General features: G+C 39.9%; 1 protein-coding gene across 14 annotated transcripts in view; it reads left to right on the plus strand.

The window, feature by feature from the left end:
- TRPM3 (transient receptor potential cation channel subfamily M member 3) overlaps nt 1-20,591 on the plus strand; it is an 827,818-nt gene that overhangs the window by 728,679 nt on the left and 78,548 nt on the right. For 5 of the 14 annotated variants that reach the window (XM_057720878.1, XM_057720886.1, XM_057720887.1 and 2 more), the window contains 8 exons: nt 1,523-1,623; nt 3,015-3,149; nt 8,896-8,946; nt 16,158-16,193; nt 16,348-16,488; nt 17,635-17,664; nt 18,456-18,745; nt 19,367-19,595. In XM_057720878.1, the coding sequence (XP_057576861.1) occupies nt 1,523-1,623; nt 3,015-3,149; nt 8,896-8,946; nt 16,158-16,193; nt 16,348-16,488; nt 17,635-17,664; nt 18,456-18,745; nt 19,367-19,595 (1,013 nt within the window). The remainder of the gene's footprint in view (nt 1-1,522; nt 1,624-3,014; nt 3,150-8,895; nt 8,947-16,157; nt 16,194-16,347; nt 16,489-17,634; nt 17,665-18,455; nt 18,746-19,366; nt 19,596-20,591) is intronic. The other 9 variants (XM_057720880.1, XM_057720875.1, XM_057720882.1 and 6 more) reach the window with 3 other exon arrangements.

A 20,591-nucleotide genomic window follows, 5' to 3' on the forward strand; every position in this document is an offset into this window, starting at 1 on the left:
AGTGACGAAATGAAGGGAAACCTCACCGAGTCTGAACCTCACCTCTGGCATAATGAATGCTCATTGTTTACCCTTTGTTAGTAGCTGTTTGATCTTTGACCTCTCTGGACCTCAGTATCATCTGTCAAATAGAGACAGGAAGACCCAATTCCCAGAATTATTTGGGACATTATGTATGATAACACGTGGATGTGCCTAATACTTTGCCGCTCAAAACATCTGATCCAGGAGAGAGTGTTGTCTCTTTACCCTGTTCCCCCAGTGGTGGGATATCCAGCAGCATGAAGTCGGGCAAATATTTAGGGATGTCTCTTGCTCAGCACACCAAGGATATTGATAAATTGAAATAACCCTGTTCGCATGTGAGTTCATTTATATGATCTCATTTCAGTCTCACATCTCAGCTAGGTAAACAGGATAACTTATTGTCCCCATTTTACAGATGATAAAACTGTGGCTTAGAGGGTCCAGCTCCACACAGCAGTGAAATGGCACACTCAGATCCTCTGACTGTAGCCCATTATTCTCTCCATTTTCAGTCTCACACCAGCTGCTTGAAAAGTTGCATTTATGGACAGGATGCATTGATCTAGACCAGCTCTGTCCCAGGAGACCATCTCTGTGATGCAGGAACTGTTCTGTACCTGCACCCACCAATTCAAAGGCCGCCAGCCACCTGTGGCTATGAGCACTTGAAATGTGGCTAGTATGAGTGTGGAATTAAAGTTTTAATTTTATTTAATTTTAACTAATTTATATTTAAATAGCCACATGTGGACAGTGCAGATCTATCAATAGTCTGGAGAATAAGGGAAAACTGAAAAATTGTTCAGTGGTTTCTACTCACAAATCAAAGTAAACCTTAGCCACTTGTTTGCCTTTCTCTTAAAAGATCTTCTTAACTCTTTTCCAATAGAGTGTTAAAGCTGGCTCACTAGTTGATGAGGGCACCATCACCATGCAATACACAATTCCAATGATGCCTTGAAACCAGTGATTGGCCAGCAGAAACAAAATGTGTTGTAGAGCAGCCCTTCTCAAACTTTAATGTGCACAGGAATCACATGGGGTCTTGTTGAAATACAGATTCTGATTCAGTAGGTCTGGGGTGGGGCCTGAGGTTCTGCATTTCTAACAAGTGCCCAGATGCTGCTGCCCTGTGGACCACACCTTGACTAGCAAAGCTCTACAGCTGTAGAGTGGAGATCTTCCTCCCCGCTCCCGGGGGCATTTGGCAATGTCTGGAGACATTTTTGATTGTCATGACTTGGTAGGGGAGGTGCTATTGGCATCTACTGGGTTGAGTCCAGAGACGCTGCTAAATATTCTACAATGTATAGGACATGATAATTTTCTGCTCAAAATGGCAATAGTGCCAAGTTTGAGAACCCCTGCTGTACAGCCGCATCTACTCTCCAGGAAGACAGGGTGGATAGGAGAGTGATGGAGTAGGTCTTCTTGGTATAATAACTGATTGTTGCTTTCTCTCTCTCATTCTTCTCTCCTACTTATCTACATACAGGAGCCAATGCCTCAGCCCCAGACCAACTGAGCTTGGCTTTAGCCTGGAACAGAGTCGACATCGCCCGCAGCCAGATCTTTATTTATGGGCAACAGTGGCCGGTAGAGTATATGTCATCACCCCTGAAAAGCCCGCTCGCTTGGGCAAGGGTATTCGTTTAAGGAATCTCTGAGAGCAGCTCCAGAAACCCTTGCTTTTTCTTTGGGGTAGAAATGTTCCTTTGTAGCTGTCCTCAGTCTCAGCTCCCTTTCTTATATTTAGGAAAACACTGTCACCTGGTGGAAGATATGACAAAGCACAGCTCCAAATGTTCCAAACACTTTCATCTCTCTGAGTGGCCTTTCATAGCAATATTTAGCTGCAACGTATGCCATTTCTTTTATATGCCTGAAAATATATAAGACAAAATCATATTAATTAAAATTAAGGGAAGAGTGGAGTTAGCAGTTTGTTTCTGGTTGTCCTGGAGGTTGCTGCTGCCACGTGCTGGCACCCCATGCTGGTGTGGGGCTGGGTCGCACCTCAGGATACAGAATTAGCAGGTTTCCATGTGCAGGTGCCATCTGGTCCTGGAGGCTGAGCACAGGTCCTCCCTGTACCCAAGAACAACACAGAAGCAACCAAAGCTTTATATAACTGTTCTCGGTTTGTTTCCCTCAACTGGCTCTACCAGAAATAACTTGGAAAATTGGCCATTGGTTGATGTGTGCATGTATCCCCAGGAGGTAACCAGCAGTCTGAAATTTGATTTCTGTGCCTGAAATCACTAAAGGACAACACCTTCATGTACAGGTCTTTTTTTAACCCTTCCTCTGCCCCAGAAAGCTTCTGCCTAGGACTGAAACCCTGGCTTCATTTAGTGCCAATGGATTGCTAGTGTGGAAAGATTTTTCAAAGTGCCTAGACACCAGGAAATTTTTGTGAAAGAAATTAAATAAAACGCTAGTAAACAGACCAAATGACCTAAATAGTTACTGGGTCTCGGTGTAGAAATGGGCAAGATGGAGGCAAGGTAGTAACACTTGACTGAAAAAAGAGCAGCCTACTTTCTTTAGGTCTGTTTACTAGGATTCCTCTTCTCAAGTCAGCCAGGGGTCCAATTTAGAGCTTAAGGAAGATGAAATGAAGACAGTGAAGTACTCACTTTGGCACTTTAGTGGTTTTGTAGAAGTTTGGTCAGAGAGTTGGGAGACGAAAAGCCTTGTAAACCCTTGCACCTTCTCAGAATATAGAACAAAAAAAGAGATTTAAGGAAGAAATAGCTTTTGGGACTAGAAATCCTTGTGTCCTGTTTGCAAGAACAAGCCCCCAAACACAGGAGACCGTGTGGCTGTCCCAAAAATGGAGTTGGGAAACTCTTGCTAGCATGTTCTTGGAGGTGTTGAAGGTTTACCAGGTGTCAAAGGCATCCATTTCTAAACTGTTCAGGAGAATGCCAGAAAACTGCATATTTAGACCCTGGGGCAGACTAACTCAGTGACTTGATTTGCAGGTGGGGTCTCTGGAGCAAGCCATGTTGGATGCCCTAGTTCTGGACAGAGTGGATTTTGTGAAATTACTCATAGAGAATGGAGTAAGCATGCACCGTTTTCTCACCATCTCCAGACTAGAGGAATTGTACAATACGGTAGGACCAAGCTAAGGCACTTTTTATTTTCTCTACATTTTTTTGTTTTACCTTCTCCTGCCCTCCATGTGTCTGTGAGTCCCTGCCCTCCTCTCCAAATGCATGGATCATTTTCCACAAATGCTTCCTTAGACCTGTGTAGACAACAAGCACCAAGTCACCAAGAATCTACTTGTTTTAACTGCTCAGTTGTCAGCATCTAAGAGGCAGAAAATTACATGATCACCAAAAGGTAATGTGCTCAGGTGCTTAAACAAAATGACTAGGCTCTGGAAATTAGAACACACTTTATTCTGCAAGCCCAGAGGGTGTTTGAGGTGATCAGCAGAGGAGGATTGATTTAACTCCAAATATCAAAGGAGGCCGATTAACTATCCTGCACCATCTTGTTAGCCTCAGAGCCACGAAGTTCATTCATTTCACTCTAATGGGATAAAATGTAAAAACCTCTTGTTTGGAGTTTCCCAGGAAGATTTTTTTGTTTTGTTTTGTAATGGTTTGTTAATTCACTGACTAGGGATACCAAGAAGTAATCAAAGGAAAAACTACTATTTATGAAGTTTTTGAGAGTATTCAGTGAGTTAAGTATGTCGGCTCTGAGCTGATAATCACTAAAATACAATGAAGTTTAAAGAGTAGATATTGTTTTTCTCCATTTTACAGATGAGGAAACTGAGGCCAAGAAGAGAACTGGCTTATTCAAGATCCCAAATTTCTAAGTGAAGAAAGAAGCCAGTACTGAACGAAGGCTTCTTTCTCAGAGGCTGTTTTTCCACTCCTTTGTCACAATGCTTCTTTGTCCCACCACCCACAGCACTAATGAGATGGAGCTTATTGACCTGTCCCCAGCCAGTGGTAGGTATTAGCTGGTGCCACCCTGGCTCTATAACATTCCTGCTGCTGGAATTAGAAAACAAGTTAACAGAATGGCCCCACGTTTCTGTTTTCTCTGCAGATTTTTCTCAGTTCAGCATACTAAGTCTTTCAGTAATAATAGCCCAGAACGACAGAGTGGGAGACCCAGCCTCTGACCCCCAGCAAAGATCAACAATTAGACAGCTATCCACAGACAAAGACAGCTCTAGCAGAGCTCAGGAGTCCAATGAAGAAACTTTAGCAAAACAGTGAAACAAAAAAATCTGAAAATAACCACACAAAAAGGAGAGGAAGAACAGCTTCATTGTGCCTGTATCACCCTGTCCCCTGAGGCCGGCACTGCTGTGTGCCAAGAGGAAGCTCCTCAGCTAGAAAGAGTTCCTCTCACTGGGAAAGAGAGAGCTGCTGAGCCTTTCAGGGCACTGCACAAAGAACAAACTTTGGTTTCACCCCATCCAGAGACCTGCAAAGCTGAGACATACCCTGATAACTAGGAACACAGCATTAGCCAGGCTGACGGCTGAGTAACCACAGTTCCTACGGACCTGCTCTGCAGAGGACCCTGGCAGCTTTCACCACTGAAGAAACCAATGACCAGCACAGCCGCCACAGACCCCTGCAGATTTCACTGGTTTTTGCTCTACAGATATTTGCGTTTGTAGACACCAGTCACCTGAGCCCCTCGCCACTCCCTTTTCCCTTACCCCTGCTGGAGCCTGGGGTCTACATCAGCAGCCAGGCTGGCCCTCTGTGGCTACATGATTGCAAGCCTAGACACCCCCCCCCCCCCCCGCTGACCCCCCACTGCTGTGCACACTCTGAAAGCTAGCACCCCCAGCTGTGCACCTGTACACTGCTGGCCTGACACCCATCACCACTGCCATTGAAGTGCAAAACCCTAGAACTGCAAGACCCTGCAGCTACAGAAATGCACTCCAGCAGCCAAGGCTGCATGTGGACCAATAGCAAGTTAGGAGATTGAATGAGGAATCAAAAACCTCCCAACAAAGAAAAGCCCAGGACCAGATGGCTTCTCAGGTGAATTCTACTAAACATTTAAAGAATTAACTCCAATTATTTTCCAGTTCTTCAAAAAAATTGAAGAGAAGGGAATGCTCCCAAACTGATTTTAGGAGGCCAGCATTATCATAATAGCAAAGCCAGATAAGGACACTGCAAGAAAAGAAGACTACAGGTCAATATCACTGATGAATATAGATGCAAAAATTCTCAACCAAATGCTAACAAACCAAATTGAAGCACATTAAAAAGATCATATACCATAATCAAGTGGGATTCATCCCTAGATGCAAGGATGGTTCAACATTTGCAAATTAATAAATCTTAATCACATTAATAGAATGTAAGACAAAACTCATACAGTCATCTCAATGGATACAGAACAAATATTTGACAAAATTCAACACCGTTTCATGGTTAAAAACTGTCAACAAATTGAGTATAAAAGTAACACACCTCAACATAATAAAGGCCATATATGACAAACCCATAGCTAACATCATACTCAATGGTGAACGATTGAAAGCTTTCCATCTGAGATCAGGAACAAGCCAATGCTGTCCATTCTCACCACTCCTATTCAACATGGTACTGGAAGTTCCAGCCATAGAAATTAGGCAAAAAAAAAAAAAAAAAAAAAGAAGAAGAAGAAGAAGAACTAAAAATTTTCATCCAAATTGAAAAAGAAGTAAAATTCTCTATTTGCTAAGAGCATTTTGTATACAGAAAACCCTAAAGACTCCACCAAAAAAGGTATCAGAACTAATAAATTCAGTAAAGTTTCAGTATACAAAAGCAACATACAAAAATTAATTGCATTTATATATACTAACAATGAACTATCTGAAAAAGAAATAAGAAAACAATTCCATTTACAATGGCACAAAAACAATAAAATACTTAGGAATAAATTTAACCAAATAAGTAAAAAGATCTATATATCAAAAACTATAAGACATTGATAAAAGAAATTGAATAAGGCACAAATAAATGGAAAGATATCTCATGTTCATGAATTAGAAGTATTAATATTGTTAAAATGTTCATACTACCCAAAACCATCTATAGCTTCAATGCAATTCTGATGGCATTTTTCACAGAAATAGAAAAAACAATCCTAAAATTGGCATAGAACCACAAAAGACCCTGAATAACCAAAGCAGTCATGAGAAAGAACAAAGGTGGAGACATCACAGTTCTTGATTTCAAACTATATCACAAAGATATAGTAATCAAAATAGTATGGTATTGGCATAAAAATAGACACATAGACCAATGGAACAGAATCAAGAGCCCAGCAATAAACACATATATATATGGTTAACCAATATTAGACAAGGAAACCAAGTATAGAAAAAATATGGAGGTTCCTCAAAAAAATTGGGGCTGAGTGGGGGAAATTGGGAGATGTTGGCCAAAGAATGCAAACTTTCAGTTATAAGATGAATATGTTTCAGGGATCTGATGTACAGCATGGTGATTATAGTTAAGAGTACTCTACTGTATACTTGAAATTTACTATGAGATCAAAGCTTTAATGTTCTCATCATAACAACAACAAAATGATAATTAAGTGAGGTGAAGGATATGTTAACTAACTTTATTGTGGTAGACATTTCACAATATATATGAGCATCAAATCATCACATTGTACACCTTAAACTAACACAATGTTACATGTCAATTTTGTCTCAATAAAACTGGGGATAAAAAGAATAATGGGGTTTTCAGTAAAATAAATAAATAAAAACACGAGTTGAATGACCTTCATATCAATTAGAGAATCAAGGAAGTAGAGGGATTTATTCCAATGATTGGAAAGAAGTAAGTAGGAAAGTTATAGATCAAGAAAGGCCAATAGATTTCATCACTCCTGTCAACTCTAATCAACGTTCCCTGGAATACTCTGTTGAAATGGATTTGGGGACAGTGAATGGCCTCAGTGATAAGAATAGCTAACATTTGTTGAGTGCTAAGCACTGTTTTAATAGTTCTATAGGCATTTCATCATTTAATCCTCACAACAACCCTAAGTGGTATTATTATCCTCATTTTAGAGATAACAAGACTGAGACACAGTTAAGCAGCTTGCTTATGGTCACAGCTGGTAAGCAGCAGGGCCAGGTTTGGAGCCAGGCATTCTGACTCCAGAGTTTGCATGTTTAATCCCTATGCAATACTGCATCCCTCAGTGGAAAAAAAGTTCTGATGAGTATGTCTGCCTCAAGGGACCATTAGATGAGGCAGTACACAGGGATTGTCTTGAGTACTTGAATGTGTTCCAGCAGTGCTTAAGGATTTGTCATTACTGTTCAAGATCTTCCAATATGGTCATCAGGTTTAGCAAATAAAAATACAGAATTCCCGGTTAGATTTGAATTTCAGATAAACAACAAATAATTTTTAGTATGTCTCAAATATTGCATGAAGCATACTTATACTCAAAATTATTCATTGTTATTGGTCAAAGTGAACACATTTCCAAGTTTTTAAAATAAATAAGTCATAAGGATGTAATGTACAGCACTGTGACTATAGTTAATAATATTGTGTTGCATATTTGAAAGTTGCTAAGAGAGTAGATCTTTAAGGTCCTTATCACAAGAAAAAAATTGGGGAATTATGTATGGTGACGGATATTAAATAGACTTATTGTAATGATCATTTTGCTATATATACAAATATCAAATCACTATACTATACACCTGAAACTAATATGTTATATGTCAAATATACCTCAATTTAAAAAAGATGAGGAAACATAAAAACAAAAGAAATCATAAATCAAAAGATTAAGAGATGGTGACATTTGACAGAAATAGAGACAGATGTAGAGAACAAATATATGGACACCAAGTGGGGAAAGTAGGGGGGGTTGGGGGGGGAATGAATTGGGAGACTGGGATACCAAATTGTACACTCTAAATATATGCAGTTTATTGTCTGTTAACTGTATCTCAATAAAAGTTCTTAAAAAAGAGAGAGAGATGGTTACATTTAAAACTTTTAATTAGTACATAAAAAATACATGAATACAAAACAGAAATACAAAATAGGCCATCAATGTGACAAGAAAAAAAAGTTTAACATTAAGAATTAATAAAATGAAAAACAGATGATTGAACTTGGTGTACCCCCCAAAAAATAATAAATAAATAAATAAAATTATAAAAAATAAAATAAAAAATAAAATGAATGAAAATTAAAACAAAGAAAAAAGAAATTATTCTTTGTCTGGAATTCAGATTTAACTAGGCATCCTTTATTTCATCTGGCAGTCCTATTCCTGAAAGACAAGAGGATGGTAAACCACTCTACTTTATTCTTACCTTAAGCAAACAAACATCTGTTGCACAATGGCAGAGTTGAACAGTTGCAGTGAACACTGTATGGCCCACAAAGTCTAAGATATTAACCATCTGGTTGTTTACAGGAAAAATCTGCCAAATCCTGCTTTAGCCAGTTTCTCATTCATTATGGGTAATAAACAAGTTGCAGCTGGCAGTGTGCCGAAGTGTACTTCTAATGCAGTAAATTGGCCCCTTTGTCTCCCCCTGCTGCACAACTAGCCTCTTGAATGATGTTTTGGCCCAGCTGTCAACAGAGTTGATGGCCTCCTTTGAAAAGTTCGAACCTAGAACCTCAAATGCTTTTTCCTAAGGAGCCACAACCCAAAAACCTGCCACTGTGTTTGTTTAGAAAAGACAGGTACAACTGAGCAACTAGAACAAGGTTCATCTCAACGAACTGCCCCTCCGCCAGCCAGAACCCTTCCTTCCAGATCCTTCTTGCCTTGCCAATGAGAGCCCCTGACTAGCAAAACCATTTGATTCTTCTTTATTGTTTTCAGAGACATGGGCCCTCAAACACATTGTACCACTTGGTGAGGGATGTCAAAAAGGTAAGAACCCTCTCGACTGCAGGTCGGAGGCCCTGTCTTGACTGCTTCCTGTGATTAGAAAGCGCCTGTTTTGCATGAGCTGCCAGAGTACTCCTGCCCCTGCCAGACCTCCCTCATTTCAGGACACAGTGTGCGCATATGTCTTTTAACTCTGACATCTCTGCTTACGATGCAGCTGCGGTTTTATTGCCAGTCTCTGTGGTTTTAGATGCTTTTCATTGGACATAATGCTTTCGGATATTGGGATCCTAGGCTTTCCCTCCATGCCGTGTGGATTTATGCCATTAACTGTATTTATCCATGTGCTCCTCACTGTTTGGGGAGCTCGTTTCCATGCTATCTGACTGACCATGAAAGGTATATTTATTTACTAGCTCCTAATGCAGTGCATCACTGCCGCTTCTAGCATGACCCAGAGCATAGTAAGTGTAGCTCAAAAAGTCTCGGAGAAACAGAGACTACAACACATATATACATTCCATTCTGCTAACACTGTTTTTTCCAGTGTTTTTTTTCACATTCATCATCTAATTTGATGTGAGGGAAAGCCAGTTAGTTTGGATCTAGTAGATTTAGTCCCAATTTAAAAATGAGGAAGTTGAAACACAAGGAGGTGAGAACTGTACTAAGTGGTTAGTAAGGAGCTAGAATTAGAACTCAAATCCTTTAAGAATCATAATCGTAAGTAATGGTACCTAAGATTTAAAGATGTGACATCAGTTAGGTATGTGACACTAATCTAAGCTATGCGTCTGAACTCACTTCATCTTCACAAAAAGTATACGAAGTAGAGGTATTATTTTATTATTATTATTTTTATTATATAGTATTATTCCCATTTATAGATGAGAAAAATGAGGCACGGGGAGGTTACATTTAATCTTAACCAAGTGCTTGTTCTTTTGCCCCATATAATCTCTTTCCAAGGGAGCTTTGGTTCTGAACCCTTAGCAGGGTTCCCAGAAAGTGATATTTTAACTCCAAAGGATAAAATAAATGGTGGCACTTACCCTACCACATACACATGTACATACACACACACACACACACACAGGTATACCCACCTACCAGTTGGTAGCAATTTTTTGCCAAAGTCCATAAGACATACTTGGAGATAGCTACAAAATGAGGTTAAAAAATAGAGTACCAGTCCTTCATCTCATAGGAAGGCATAGGCTAGAACTACCCTTTAGGTGTCCTGTAGCCACTTACTAATTTTTCCTTCCAAAGGCCAAGCAAAGGCCCTGGCACTGCTTATAACATACCTGTTAACCAGCTGGACCTTTGCTAGTAATCAGTAAATGATACCAAAAGACCTCCTTCTGTAGGCCCTTGGGAACTTCCCTCCCATCTCCACACAACCTTACTGAAAAATTTCTCATCTGTGTGAGTGAGTGAAGCCTGTAGTTCTTTCTAAGCAGGGGGGATGGATGCTGTTCCATCTGTGCATTTTACCAGGATCATGCCTTTCCAGGGTCCATAAGCATACCTGCCCTCAACAAACCCATTTCTCTTTTCCTCAAGTCTTCCTATTTTGTTTAATTTATCTTGCCTTTAAACTGCCTGGAAATTAAACAGAGAGAAGTATCTCAGAAGATTAGGTATACACACCTAGCATGTATTCTTTGCCAAGACACTTGTTGCTCATGTTCAGTAAAATGTTTTGAGTTTTTCTAAAATAATAAGTAAAATATCCCCCTCACCTTAATCTAGTCTGTGTCACTGAAAGAATTATGAGGCTTTCTGAAGAGACAGCTGTGCCTTTGTCCCTCAGTCCCAGCCACTGGCCAGTCCAAGTCTTCAAATAAAGTAACTAATCAACCTCCATCACCCAGTTTCTCACTGTCTTGCCTGATTTTCAGAGATTTTTGCAGTCAGATTTTACTGAGTATAAATGATCAAAATCCCCTCTAATAGGTTTTCTTCCTCATAGGACGTTGCTTTGCATATCATTTTTTCCCTGAAATTCCATTAGCTGCCTCTTACATTTGCTTACATTTAATAGAAGGCATGTAGAGTATTTTTAAGGTAGGGTTTTTTTTAACTTCTTAGTTAAAGGTGTACCTCAAAAATAACACAGACTAACAAGAAAGGACAGGATGGTAAGAATTTGGGAGGAAGGACTATCAGGAGCAGTTTTATTTTTCTTTCAAGTGTGATCCAAACAGCAGAGCAAGAATATAGTTATATAAGGATTCGTTTACTTACTAATTTAGTAACGGGAAAAAAATGTTAACAAATTACTCAGGATAGTAATGAACTGACTTAGGAACAATTTATCCTTTTTCTTGGGAAAAGAGACTGCCAACATAGTTGGGAGAAAAGAAAACCTATGTTTAGTTTCTTCCCTTGGGAAGAAATAGAGGCAGGAAATGCAGACTCCATTTATTTCTATGATAAAGGTGAGTGTCTGACTATTGGAAAGCAAGAAAGAATAACAGTGGTAGCCAAAGGAGCTGGAAGTGTCTATGTTTTTATGGATGAAAGGAGCTAAAAATGAGGGGGTTTTGTTTGTGTTTTTTTAAGAAGTGAATGAGAGAGAAATTAATATTGGTGCACATCTTCCTCAGATGGTTCCGGATGACTTCCATCAATTTATGCCAATAAGATATGCAAAATCTACAAAAACTAAGTTTAAAATGCTAAGAAAATCTAGGGCAGTTTAAACAGTTTTCAAAATTAAGGTACATAATAATTAGCATGTGCTTTGTGCTTTATGATCTTAGGACTTTATGTACATATTACTTGATTTAATCTAGGACAAAGAATTAATCAGCAAGTACTAAGCCCTAGTACGAAATGAATGCTGTTCAAAAGTTAGAAACACAGCTCGGGACCCTAAACACAGTGTTTGATAATATGTCTGTAAAATTAAATGTAAATAACTCTTATGAACCCAGAGAATGCATTTAGGAATCATCAAGTTAACCAGCATATCTCCAAGTCCAACCATCCTTTGAAACCAACAGAAGTGAACATGGAGAATTACTCCCAAACTTGTTTCAAAATCTCAAATTGTTTATATCAAGGGAGCAGTCTAGGAGCAGTGAGGTGGAGTTAGTATTCTGCATCAATCAGAAATTTTAAATGATCAGCCAACCCAGTTCCCTGAATCTTTTTCGTGCATAAATCCATTGGATGTACCAATGCTCTCATATTAAACCAGAGTGGCCTGAGTCTGTCTGCTTTTCCATGAAATCTATCTTGCCTTTTTAGTAGCTGTCTGCTCAATTTGTGCCTCTGTTATGTCTTAAAGCAGTAGTTTTTCTTTCTTAAATTAAAGGTACTAACACTTCCGTTGTCTGAATTATCCCTCCCCACCAAAGGAGGGTGATATTTGATTATTACATAAGAGTAGTGGTGCAATTATGGCACTTCATTTATGTGGGAATCAAGACCCAGAGCTTTGCAAAATTTTAAAGAAAAAGCATTTCAGACACACTTTGGGTAAAGAAAGGACATTTTCATAACTCCGTCCGCTAAATCCATGCAAATTTGCAAAAGCATTCTTAATTTTTAAAAGATTGATTGTCCAGTCTACTGCCATGCCAGACATTGAGGGAACATCCTCTTTTCCCATAAATTTTCACCAGGATGGTCTTTTCCCCACTCTCCCTTGGTACATCTGACAACCAGCTATCATTTTCTACCTTGCATACATCAGAAGGAAACAGTCTTCTTTGGAGAAAAAAGTTTCAAAGAAAGAAAAAAAATGTTTCCTAAACAGCTGAAATCTGATAGTGATATCAGGAGCTGACATCTGAAAAACAGTGCATTTAGAAGAGCAGATCTAATAAGTGAATTTAAATTATTCTTTTAATTAAAACACATCCTTAGGCATGGCATGGATTAAAATTTAGCTTCAGAGTAGTATCTCATAGCATGAAAAAAAGGAGACAATGTTTTCACGTTGTCAAATTCACCTACCCATGGATCCAAGCCTCTCTGTTTTACTCTGTGGATCAAATTATTTGAATCCTGTGGCTTGCTGTGTGTTGTTAAGGCATAAAATGGGAAATAAGTGTTCAGGCTTTACCAGTTACCAAAGTAATTACCAAAAAAGGGGAGCAGGGAATAACAGAAACAGCAGGTAGAATGAATATTACTCCAGCATATTGACTTCCTGTTTGAAAAGGAGCCAAGCAAAGGAAGACTCCTTCAGAGGTCTTTGGACATTACCTGTGGATATGAGGTGGCATTTTTCTCTGCCTTTTTTTAAAGGAGGTGGATGTTATGAGCACAACCCCATCCCTGTCTAACCCTTTACCCTTCCTTTTCTCTAAGCCTCCATCTCCACTAACCAAATTCCAGTGGATTATTAGAAACTGCATCAACTCTGGAAGCTCTGGTCAAGGGTCTTTGCCCAGTGACCTGGCAGCATAGAAGTAAGAGCAGCCTGCCAGGTAGTGATCAAACAATTGGGCCTTCAGAAATAGACAGGACCTTAGAAGTAACTGTGTCCGCATTGCCTATTTTCAGAGCATGAATTGAAATACAGAGAGAGAACCCCTATTACCTTGGGTTAGGTGACCATCGCCCCCTTGTGGTCAAACAGAATTCAGGCCAGTTCCTTTCACACTGTCACTCAAAGCTCAGTAACCCAGAATGGTCACAGAATCTTTTCTCCTGCTTCAGACTAAATCATACAAAAACCACTACGAAATAATCAAGCTTTATAAAAGAAGTTTCTAGGAAAAGAAGAGTCTAGCACCTTCTTTGGTAATATGTAAGCCTATCAGCCCTTTACAAATTTGCATAAAAATTTGCAAAACAATGTTGGCAATGTTTGCAGAACATTTGCAAAAAGTGTTACCCCTCTAAAATTTGTATTTATTTTGAGTTTTACTGTCATCACTTTCCTGACAAGCCATTCTTATAGACACCTCAAAAGCATAAATATTGACTTTCAATATTGGTCTTCAGGCAACATTAGTTCTTGTTCTTAGAATTTAACCTGATCTTCACACATAGGTTTCTCAAAAGAAAATATTTAGGTGTTAGCCTCACTGTTACACACGTTTTAAGTTTAGAAGATTGTTACAAGACTCAAAATAGGCACAAATTCATAGACTTGCTGTGATTGTTCAGTAGCATCACAATAAATCTTTTGGGGATTTTTCTGAAACCTGGTACTTGAGCACTACAGACCATAAAGGGCATGGAGTTCAGCCCCTTTTACTGGGAAGAAAGCTGAGGCTTTGAGGGAAAGTGGATGATTTGTGAAGGATGGACAGAGTCCAGAGCAGTTGACTTGCAGCCAGTGCTCTCTCCCCTGCCAGCCTCACAGTGCCAAGGAAAATAGCACAGATGGGGTGAGCCTCCTCTGGAGGTCATCCTTGTAGAAGCCAAATGCACAGGAGATGAGGCTGAGCCAGGATTGCCCAAAGAAGCTTTGGGGCTCTTCTACTCTTGAAATAATAGCCTCACCTAACCATCCGGTAAGAGCCAGATAATACAGAAACTGCAGTCTTGTTAACCTGCCCAAAGTAATGGAGAAAAAGGGTTGCACAGGTAATATTTTTAGATTCAGTTTAAAGTTTATGGAAAGGACAATACATAAAAAGTTACTACCTTAAAATAAATCTTCCTCTAAGTTTCCTTTTAAAGAAGTCAGACTATTGGTCTCTCTTAAAAGCCTGATGATAGCTAAGGCTTTCCCACCCAGGAGTGACTTACAGACTGTGACTAGTCAGTCGTTACTGAGAACAAAATACTGAAGAACCCCAAACTGAGACCTGATCCCAAGTAAACTGATTAATTTCAGTGTTTTACTTATTCACATTTTTGATTCCCACCCCTGCCAGAAAAAAATCATGAATGTCTACCATACACCAGGCATTGAGAATGCAAAGATAAGTAAAACAATTAAAAATATGACGTTATAGGTTTGATGGTAGGATACAGTGGGCCACCTCTAATCCTAAATCTCTTTCAAATGATTGCTGTTGACCATAGGAAAGCTGAGTAAGGACAACTGAAAACCTACCTTCAGTTAATAAAACTACATAAGCTGATTTCCTAGTGATAATGATTATCTTCATATACTATGACTTTCCCAATTCTGCTGTGTAATCCCTGAACTTTACTTAGACCTCAGAATCACCTGGACAGCTCATAAAGTGCATTAGAGTCTCATACATGAAGCAGGATAGGGTTCAGACTTTGCACTGTCACAAAATTCCTCAGATGGTTCAGATTTCACAAAGCTGAAAAACCACCACTATTGCTTTGAGCCACTTCTGTGAAGTGGTGGGAATCTCACACAGCATCCTGGATGGATCCTCCATTAAATACAAACCCCAAAGTGGACGAAATCCTCAGGCCTCTCCAAAATATGTCTAAGAACACAGTGTGCCAGGCTTCCTACACGGTATGGTACCCCTACCATTCACAGTATAGCGCACCCTTCTGCCTCAGGGAACTAAACCAGACAGTGAGGCTTGATCAGTTGTACCCTTTGGAACTCACTGTGAGCTCAGAATTTCCCACAAACAGTGCTAATTCTTCCTTGACTTAACAAAGCAGGGATTTTCCTTAGACCCTATAGAGCTCCCTTTTGAAGCAGAAACCAGTAATGAGCAAATAATAATAAAAACTCTTCTGTTTTTGCATCTATATGTACAACATTAAACTTACACCATAGCTCTAGGTCTTTAAGAAGTGCTAGTCTCCGAAAGAAAATATGAAAAACCTCTCTAATTCTGGGAAAATAAATATTCTATTGATAAAACTTCTTCTTTTATTCCACCCTCTTTCTCTTTAAACACAAGGGATGTTCATAAAAGACTTTGTCATGACATCCATCCTGCTCTCCTTTCATTAAAAGGGTGCCAATTTTTAAGAAATTAATAGAAGTTTTGTATAAAGGATATTTGAGCTCTTAGCATATTTTGCCTGATACAGTCCCTGGTAATAACAATCATCTTCTGGAAGGAGTCTTCACTTAGTGAGTGTGAAGAAATAGATGATCAGCAAGAGGACAGTAACAGGCCTGGGTCAGAGGCAGAGCAGCGAGGGGGTCTGGGGGGAGCATCTGGGGAACCTAGTTCTTAGTGGCTGGGAGTGCTAGAATTTGCCGTGTCTAGCCTTGTTTCTTTCTGCTACACTGGTGTTTTTTTCTCCCCAGCTGAAGACTTGAATAAATATTTTGATTTTCTGTTATTGCCGACGATTACCGCATCTTCTTATTTAACTTATGTCTTCTTTCCAAGCGAGAATATCCAGGTTTCGGTTGGATCTATTTTAAGGTGAATTGATTAACCAGCATAATAATACATTCATATGTTTCTTTTAAAAATTATTATGATTTTACTCTAAAATAGTTACTGAACACGTGGAATAGAATCCCTAGTAAACCACGCTGTCTTTTGGACGTGTGTTTGTTCCGTTCTTCCCTGATAGGGGAACCTGCCCCCAGACTACAGAATCAGCCTGATCGACATTGGCCTGGTGATCGAATACCTGATGGGAGGGGCTTATCGCTGCAACTACACACGCAAGCGCTTTCGAACGCTCTACCACAATCTCTTTGGCCCCAAAAGGGTGAGGCTGGCAGCAAATTCCATTTCCTGGACTCTGGGGAGGACTGGGGTGCAGTAGATTTGGAGTGTGGCACCTTCGTTGTCTCCAAGGGGGAGATCTGCTGAGAAGGCAGCTGCCCCAGCTCTTCTTCCCTCTGCCATCAAATCTGTTTAAAAAAGAAGAAAGGGGGTGGGGGGGAAGGAATGTACTGGGTGTTACACTTCTTTCTTTTCCTCACTAGAGCCAATTCAAATCAGAAACTGGCATTGAAAGTGAACCTTTTTTAGCTTCTCTACATGCTATGAATTGAGATGACATGCTCAACTTCTAAATGTCTTTTTGTACATTAAAAAAGTAATTTTTTCCATTAAAGTGAACCTTAATGATCAGAGAATAGTGATTATATTCAAATAATCTTACTATCTACCTCATCAGTTTCCAAGGGTTATGGTCTTGGGATCTATTTATACCTTTAAAATTTATTGAGGACCCTTCCCCAAAGCTTTTTATCTAGATGAGTTCCATCTAGTTCTATAATTTGCTGAGTTGCCTTCTCTTCTGTCTTGGTCTGTGCCTGTTTTGCACATTCCCAGTGTCACCAGTGGTGCTACTTACACTTTCCATTCTTCCATTGAGTGCCTTTTGACATCAGCGCATGCCCTCTGGTCCCACTCACCCTTGCTCTACTGGACAGCTGCAAAGAGAGATAGCCAGCATGAAGCATCGCAACATATAGTACTTCTGAATACTGTTCCAAGTCCCCAGATAATAGAGGTCTTTCAGAGGTTTGAGAAACATCTCATAGTTTGATTGAATGTCTCATTGTTCACTCAAGTGCTTGATGTCATGGAGATGTCAGCCGAGTGGGATGCTTTCAGGAAGATGGAAGAAATCTTGGTCCACAAGAGAGGTTATAAACCTGCAGGCTCTACCCTTGGGCAATCTCATTGTGCCTCTCCAGTTTCCTCATTTTCTGTAATTTACCAAAGTCACTAAATCCCTAATTCTCTTAGAATTTCAAAAAAATAGTTTCTCCTGTGGTGTTTTATTTAGTGAAATGAATAAATGCTATATGGTACAATAGATTTGTTCCATTACCTATTAGGATTCTTTTCTTACCTCTATAAAGAAAGATCTAACTTTGTGCATAACATTTTTTTTTAACAGCCCAAAGCCTTGAAACTGCTGGGAATGGAGGTAAGTATTTGCTCAAATTATAAATGTCAATTATTTATTCTCTTTATTACACATTTAAAATATATTTATAAATTCATTCCAGTAGTAGGGCTTACTACATGATTCTAAAATAAGGAAGTGAAATTTTTCCCAGTGTCAAGGGGACAGGTCACGGTAGCTTTGAAAATTCTATCCTGAGGTTATATTAATATTGCAAACAAAAAACAAATCCTATTTGAAATACTAACTTGAAAACCAAGAAAGCATATAAATTCCAGTATGTGAAATCTATTCTTGGGTGTTTACAAATGGCAAAAGATCCAAAGGCCAGAAATTCTTAACAAATGCATCTAATGAAGTATGCAGAAACTCAAGATAAATTATCTCTCTCCCATCTTCTGTTCATGTGATTATTATCGTATATGCAATTGCAAGTATAGGATGTCCTTGTCCTTGCAGCAGAAAGAGTAGTGCTGTCCATCACAAGGTACAAATAACCCTATCTGTAGAGGAAAAGAATGGACAAAAGTAAAACAAAACAAAACAAAAACTATTAAAAAATACTTTTTTAAAATTGAAGTATAACAATGACATGTTCCTATAGGACTGTGCTTATGCATTTATTATAACTTGTTTTAAAGTTAGGCATGCATGAGTCTGTGAGTTCTTTGAGAATAGGAGCTAGGATAGAATAGTTCATTTTTTCTGTATCTATCCCAGAACTGGACCAGTAGTAGATATACAAGAACTATTTACTGAATTGAATGGGTTCCTTTCTAACTCCACCGCTATGTTTTTTCCCTAAATTACAGGACGATGTTCCCTTGAGGCGAGGAAGAAAGACAACCAAGAAGCGTGAAGAAGAGGTGGACATTGACTTGGATGACCCCGAGATCAACCACTTCCCTTTCCCTTTTCATGAGCTGATGGTGTGGGCTGTCCTGATGAAGCGGCAGAAGATGGCCCTGTTCTTCTGGCAGCATGGCGAGGAGGCCATGGCCAAGGCCCTGGTGGCCTGTAAACTCTGCAAAGCCATGGCCCACGAAGCTTCAGAGAATGACATGGTCGATGACATCTCCCAAGAGCTGAACCACAACTCCAGGTAGGACAACATGGCAAATGGGGTGGTTATAGGAAGAGAAGGGAAGGTGGTCCCCAAATACAGGTTGTCTGAGCTACCCAGTACTTGAAGGGGAGACAGTACCAACCCAATGGTGCACACAGAGGGCAGACACAAACAATGAGCATTTATGGTGCACAGGGCTAGATACAGAGGTACATAGAGATACATAGATTTCATTTTACCCTGTCAACTGCCCTAAGAGGTAGGACCCCTTATGATGCACCTGAAGAAAATGAGACTCAGAGAACTTAAGTAACTTGTCCAAGATCAATTATAAACTGAGGTCTGTCACATTGAAGAAAGCATACTGCACTCTGATTTTGGGGTCTGCCTGCCCCATCCATATGCCTTGAATTGGGGGCCTTGAGTGCAGGGATCATGCTTCATTTGACTTACACCCTCAGTTCTAAACATGGTATCTGGCACACAGTAGATGTTTAATGGATGTTGGCTGGATGAATGAATGAACAGACTAGACCCCATAAGGAACAACTAGACCACACAGCAACCACCCTTTGTGACTTGGCCAATGGGTCCCCACTTTCATCATCTAAGTCTCCAAGATGGCCAAGAGACAGCTCCTCACATTCTCTCTTTCAGGGACTTTGGCCAGCTGGCTGTGGAGCTCCTGGACCAGTCCTACAAGCAGGATGAGCAGCTGGCCATGAAACTGCTGACGTATGAACTAAAGAACTGGAGCAATGCCACATGCCTGCAGCTCGCAGTGGCTGCTAAGCACCGTGACTTCATCGCGCACACGTGCAGCCAGATGTTGCTCACGGACATGTGGATGGGTCGGCTCCGGATGCGCAAGAACTCCGGCCTCAAGGTCAGCGCGCCCAGAAGGCCCTATTGGCTATGAGGACCAGAGGGTTGGTTGGAAAGTCAAATCTGAAGTGGTATTAGGCATTCTCTGAACTCAGGAGGGTGGTTCTAAGCCCCAGCTGTGCATCAGAATCTTCTGTATAATGGATTTTTTTTTTAATACAGAGGCAAGGGGCTACCCCCAATTCTGCTAAATCAGAACCTCTAGAGATGGTATGCCTAGACAGTAATATATCTCAGAAGATCCAAAGATGATGGTCACACACAGGTACCATAGGAGGGGCCATTTGCTCTGTCGCAAGTCATGCTGCACCAGGAGACACTTACCTAGGCAACCTTTCACCTCTATGCGAGCCTAAACGCCTTGGCCCTTCCTTGGTACCATGTCATAAAGAGCCATTGGCTCTTATCAGCTATACTAGAGAAATTTTTTAACTGAAATAAAAATTAAATAGATTTATATGCAAAGGTATTGCTAGATAATCCTGATCTATCCTTCAGTGAAGGAAAGCAAGTTGCAGACCATTACGTAGAGCCTGAGTCCATTTTTTTTTTTTTTTTGGTTTTTTTTTAAAGCGTATAGTTCTATCTGTATAGTTCTATCTGTATAACTTCATTTTTTAATAAAACAGAAAGGATACACAGTAAATTGTCTGTAGTGGTTATCCCTGGGGTTGGAAGTACAAGAAGTAGGATAATGAGTGGCTTTTGATTTTTTATGTTTTCTTCAATGTTTTACAAGGAAAACATTAAACTGAAAGAATTTTTAAAAGGACAAAAATTTGGGAGGGGAAGATTGAAAGAATGTTTTAAAATGCTTTATCTATTTAGAGTTTATGGCTGTTCCAACTGAAGCCAGCCAGGCTTATATTTACGTAGAACTACTTGATCTAGGTAACTCTGAGGTCAGCCCAAAACAAAAGGGCCAACAGAACAATCTGCTGAGGCCACCCTGCTTCTTGAACCAGTACCCCTCCCCGACTCCACCCTTTCCGTGGGC

Source organism: Hippopotamus amphibius, chromosome 2 (assembly GCF_030028045.1).
Source record: "Hippopotamus amphibius kiboko isolate mHipAmp2 chromosome 2, mHipAmp2.hap2, whole genome shotgun sequence".
In the NCBI taxonomy this organism is placed as follows: Eukaryota; Metazoa; Chordata; class Mammalia; order Artiodactyla; family Hippopotamidae; genus Hippopotamus; species Hippopotamus amphibius.